The sequence below is a fragment of the Etheostoma spectabile genome, chromosome 21 (genome assembly GCF_008692095.1).
Source record: "Etheostoma spectabile isolate EspeVRDwgs_2016 chromosome 21, UIUC_Espe_1.0, whole genome shotgun sequence".
NCBI classification, from domain to species: domain Eukaryota; kingdom Metazoa; phylum Chordata; class Actinopteri; order Perciformes; family Percidae; genus Etheostoma; species Etheostoma spectabile.
In genome coordinates, this window is record NC_045753.1 from 18,437,115 (window position 1) to 18,442,168 (window position 5,054).

At 38.5% G+C, this 5,054-nt stretch overlaps 1 protein-coding gene across 2 annotated transcripts in view; it reads left to right on the top strand.

Moving 5' to 3' along the window:
- Window positions 1-5,054, top strand: part of atrnl1b (attractin-like 1b) — a 65,738-nt gene that overhangs the window by 19,151 nt on the left and 41,533 nt on the right. For both annotated transcript variants that reach the window (XR_004327216.1, XM_032502189.1), the window contains exons 18-19: window positions 1,753-1,986; window positions 3,150-3,287. Coding sequence is in view for 1 of the 2 variants with exons in the window: in XM_032502189.1 (XP_032358080.1) it covers window positions 1,753-1,986; window positions 3,150-3,287 (372 nt within the window). In the remaining variant the exon portion in view is untranslated. The remainder of the gene's footprint in view (window positions 1-1,752; window positions 1,987-3,149; window positions 3,288-5,054) is intronic.

Consider the following 5,054-nt stretch of genomic DNA (forward strand, 5'->3'; position numbering starts at 1 on the left):
TGAACTTACCAGACTGTTGTAACTCTTCTATTATTGGCCTTTACCTACTTAGTCATGATATTCACATAACTGGTGATTATTTATCAAAAACCACGTTGTGTAAATATTTTTGAAAGCACCAATAGCCAACACTACAATATCGTTGCGGTATCAATATCAATGTATTTGGTAAAGAATATCGTGGTATTTGATTTTTCCTCCATATTGCCCAGCCCTACTTGGTGATATTAAGCAACATTTGTTGTCTGTTGATTGCAGAGTGCATTAAAAGATAATATTTAAGTAACCACAGGAGGGGTTGGACAGCAAAGTGGATGCACAATAAACTGATGTTATGGAATCTGATCTTCTAGAGTTTTACCTCAAAAGTCATATTTTGATGTCATTTGTGATTAAATGATAATGTTAAACTTGTTTACATTTTAAAAGGCACTTGAAAGCTTCCATAAATAAATTCAGACTTGACAGTCAGTCAATCAATCAATCAATCAACATTTATTTATATAGCACTTTACAGTAAACAGCAGGTATCCAAAGTGCTTCACATCAGAAACCAATTATAAAATACATATCATACAATAAAAAGAATGAAACATAGGAAACAGTAAAATCTGAAAAAGTTACATGGAAATAAGAAAGGGAAATTGTCACACCATTACTACATGCAGGTTATATTTGCTCGGCTGGTGAAAAGTGTTAACACTGGATGAAGCGGCACACATTTTGCTTTGCAGACCCAGTCATGACCACCATCCAATTTATGTAGTTCGTGTTCACACATTGGTTTTTTTTTCAACATACTTTTGTGTTGTGCCAAAACTGAAGTCCTCCTTCAGCTGCTTCTTTTCTCAGAATGGTATGTTAGTTAGAAATCAGCCACTTGCGTCCTGTCATCAAAACAAACTTAAATGGCCCTACTTTGTGCTGATTGTTCTCACGTCATGGTTTCACATCCATTAGCAGAATAGCAGGAGATTTGTTTGACATAAACTGAGGTAAAAGCACTCAATGTTTGTCTCCTTAAAATAGTAGTGGCATTTTCCCCATTTGAAGTGTCTGTCTGGCAGGCAAGTGGTGGCACTGAAACTTGTCAAGCAATTTAGTGGCACAAAAGTTTGCCCCCCGACTGACAAAACAGCATCGCTCCTTTGGGTTTTGGGGTTTAGAGTGGGGTGCCACTTCACACATCACATTTAAGTCTTTCATTGAACTTTGCTCAAATAACAAACCTTTCGTTGGCATTTTGGCTGATGCATTTTGTTTTTTCATTCTTTGGCCTCTCAATCAACTGTTAAATGCTCAACACTTGCTTCTTATCGGCTTCTTCTAAATCCGTTGTCCTGACAGCTCACTAGATAACCAGCTTGTGCTTTCAGTGCAAAGCACATTCTTGCTCTTTAATCTGTATGTCCTGCTAAAGGCTAAGAAATTACAGATTTTTGTATGTTTAAAAGCCTGAAATCCTACAAAATAAAATCCTGAAAGCCACCTCCCTCAAGATATTTATTTGCGGCAACATTGAGCCTTGTTGTTACAATTTGCCTTCTGCTTTCTGTTTTAAGGTTACTACCCTGGTAAATAAATGTTAAAATGAAAAGAAATGGACAAATGTGGCCAACTATGGATAATAAATAAAGACAAAAAGCAATTGTGGGTTTAAATTATATTAAATAAAAAGAGCAAAGGAGTGCAACAGTAATGGAAACGTTCCAATATGAAATACAAGTCTCCCACTCTTTGCATCTCTTTTAGCCCAGAACTGTACAGGCCTGCGGACATGTTCCCAATGCTTGGAGCAGCCTGAGTGTGGCTGGTGTGGAGATCCCAGCAGCACAGGGAAGGGCCTGTGCATGGAGGGCTCCTACCGGGGGCCAATGAAAAGACTGGCAAAGCAGGGCCAGCAGGTCCAGTCCCAGGAAATGATCCTGGAGCCGGGCATCTGCCCCAAAGACAAGGGCTACGAGTGGGCCTTCATTCACTGCCCTGGTAAGGAATCCACTTCCTGTTTGTCTTACTGAAATTACAGATCTTGCATCATAAGTGTATCTTCTTGAGAGGTTGTTATTACTGTACCTATTAACTGTCACGTCTTAAGTTTAAAACAATTTTTCTTGTCAAGGATTCCTGTTTCAGCGTCCCTATGCAACTAATCCCTCCCTGCTGACTTTATGCAATCTTATGCTAGTATGCCATTTAATGCAGTCATCAAGCCCCAGTCCATACAACCGCGTCATGTAAGACAATGATATACTCAGAGCTAGTTGTAATATGAGACTGTGTGCGGTGTGATCAGTGGCTCAGTGGTATTAATAAAAACCTTAAGAAATCTGAAGGGACATATAGTTTTGGATTATATTTTGCCATATTATTTAGATGTAAAGCTTGGCGTTTTTCAATTTTTCATTCTCAATGGTGGAATGAATTGGAACAATCAATATTTACAGTGTGAAAAATCAATGCAAACAAGGTTGACTTATGAATCAGTCTCACATAAAAGAAACACTTATTTTTTTATTTTATATACTTTTCCATTAGATGTAAGTAATTATTATTTCCAATTGGACACATTGATGCAGTTTCATTAAAAGTAGCTGCCACTACCAATATTTTAAAAGTCAAGTCTGATTAAATAGCAATTAATATGACATGGCAGACACAAGCTGCTGACAGCTCTAATGGGTCTGTTGCTTTCCCAAGAAGTAATGACAACAACAACAACAACCCCTAGGTGTACGTTTTGTTGGGCTGGTGTCAAATCCAAGCTTTTTCATTAGCTGCAGGGAGCATGATCAACATGATTGTGTGGCTTCGACTCAAACTATTCAAAAATGAATCTGTAAATCTGACTTGCAGGCAGATGAAGATTGTGACTGCAAGCACGTTAATTCACTCTTCCTGTCTCTAATCATAAAAAGAAAAAATCCATGTAAGTTTCACCTCGTGTTAGCTTGCTCTCTGCCCACCAGTATAACCCAAAATAAGGGTACATTAACTGTGGTAGCCATGAGTTGCTTAATGTGTTAGGATTTGACATTTCATATTCCCTTATTTCCTTTATATCTAGTTGAAATACAGAAAGTTAAAGCAGTGAAACATATTCCAACCCTGCTGTTGCGTTAATCCATAACCTCGCTCTGTGTCTTTGTCAGCATGCCAGTGTAATGGCCACAGCACGTGTGTGAACGGCAGTGTGTGCGAACAGTGCCGTAACCTCACCACTGGTCCTCACTGCCAGACCTGCATGCCGGGTTACCATGGAGACCCAACCAATGGCGGCAAATGCCAGGGTGAGTGCCGCATTGCCACATAAATTGGTTATTTGGCACACATACGACATGATGAATTTAATTTGGTGATGGAGTCAATTGATTTAACTCTAACCCTCTTAATCCTTCCTCAATCATCTGTATACATTTCATTTCAGTTAACAATGATTAAGTTTAAACAAATACAACACAAATTACATTCTCTATTTTATTTTATTTTGACTAGACCTACTAGGTATAAACAATAATTAAACTCGTAGAGAAATATGATCAACTTATTGAGTTCTAATTAGTATTTTCCGTGATAAACATGCAGTAATAACGCAATTTAACCATCAGAGGGCACTATTGTGTATTGAGAGGAATTGGTGACAATTTGTCCTTCCTGTTTGATTAATGAGAATATTCCTCCATGTTGGTTTCATAAAGTGTTCACAGAAAAACAGCTAAAGGTAAAATTGACATCTGGTCTCTGTTGGTTTCTTTTTGCCATGGTAGTGGAGTTGGTAATACCACTCTCACTAAAGACAAGGAAAGGAAAAGATCAACTGTGTTTTCCTGACATAAGAGTGTGTAGAGCAGATGTGGTACACTGTGGGAAGTGGATGTGACACGGAAGACCAAATACTGACTTCTTGCGATTCTGTGGTTTGAAAATGGAAGTGCATCATGATTTTTGGATAAAGGGATTTACAGACAGACATACACATTCAATAAAATGTTTATGAGTTTTATATTGCTGTTGATGCAGATTTATTATCCATGTCTCCTGTAGAATATGTTTTCTTGAGTGACTGCAAGCCATAATTTATACAGCATTCTTTTTTTTCTTTCTCTTTTTTAAAGTAAATGTACTTGATGTTTGCTGAATCTAATGTAGAGAATAGCTGTAAGCATTAGGATGTTAGCATAGGAACAGGCATTGAACTGAATATAAAATGATTTGATGTGAATTTGGTCAGTCTCAGGGTGTTATTAAATTAATTGGAGATTGACTGAAGACTGGTAGTAGCGCTTTCTTGTCAAGGGGAGATTTACCCACGCTCCCTGTCCCTTATAAGACGTGAATAGCATTCCTGAGAAATTACATGCAGGCTATTGTTTGAATTGGCAGACTGACTGACACACACACACAGACACACACACACACAAACCTGGGAGCTTTATGGTCTCCAATACCGTCTGCTAATGCATAGACTATGGCTATATGGCTATAGCTGTAACCTGTAAAGTGAAACTACACAGGTGATCATCTGTGAAGGGAATATTCTGCTTTTTCTTTTGGAGCCTGGGGGCGAAGTGACTCAAACTCATTGTGCCATGAGTGCAATATATAAACACAAGGGGATCCATTGCATATTCAGTGTTTGTTTTACGCACATTAGGCATTTCACTCCTACCCACCGTGACTTGCACACAATACAACTAAATCTCTGTATCACCAGCTGTCAATAAGAAGAGATGTAGGAGAAAGTGCTATACTTATTTAAAAGCACTCCTGTCACCTGAAATATGCAAGTATCATCTTGGGTGCTATGAAGAAGGTTTAGAACTGTGTCCGCTGACCCTTCTGTAAAACTCCACAACAGTGTTTTAAAGCTCAGTCAACTGAAAGGAATAGGTTATTTTTTTGCAAGTGCAAACCTGAAAGGCTGCCACCCTAGTAGCACTTAAGGAGCCAATTCACACATATATTGCTGCACTTTTTATATTCCACACACACCCATGCCCAGTGGGTATTGTGGTGTCCTATCTGAAGGGGGAGGGGGGGGGGCATATTTTCTCCAT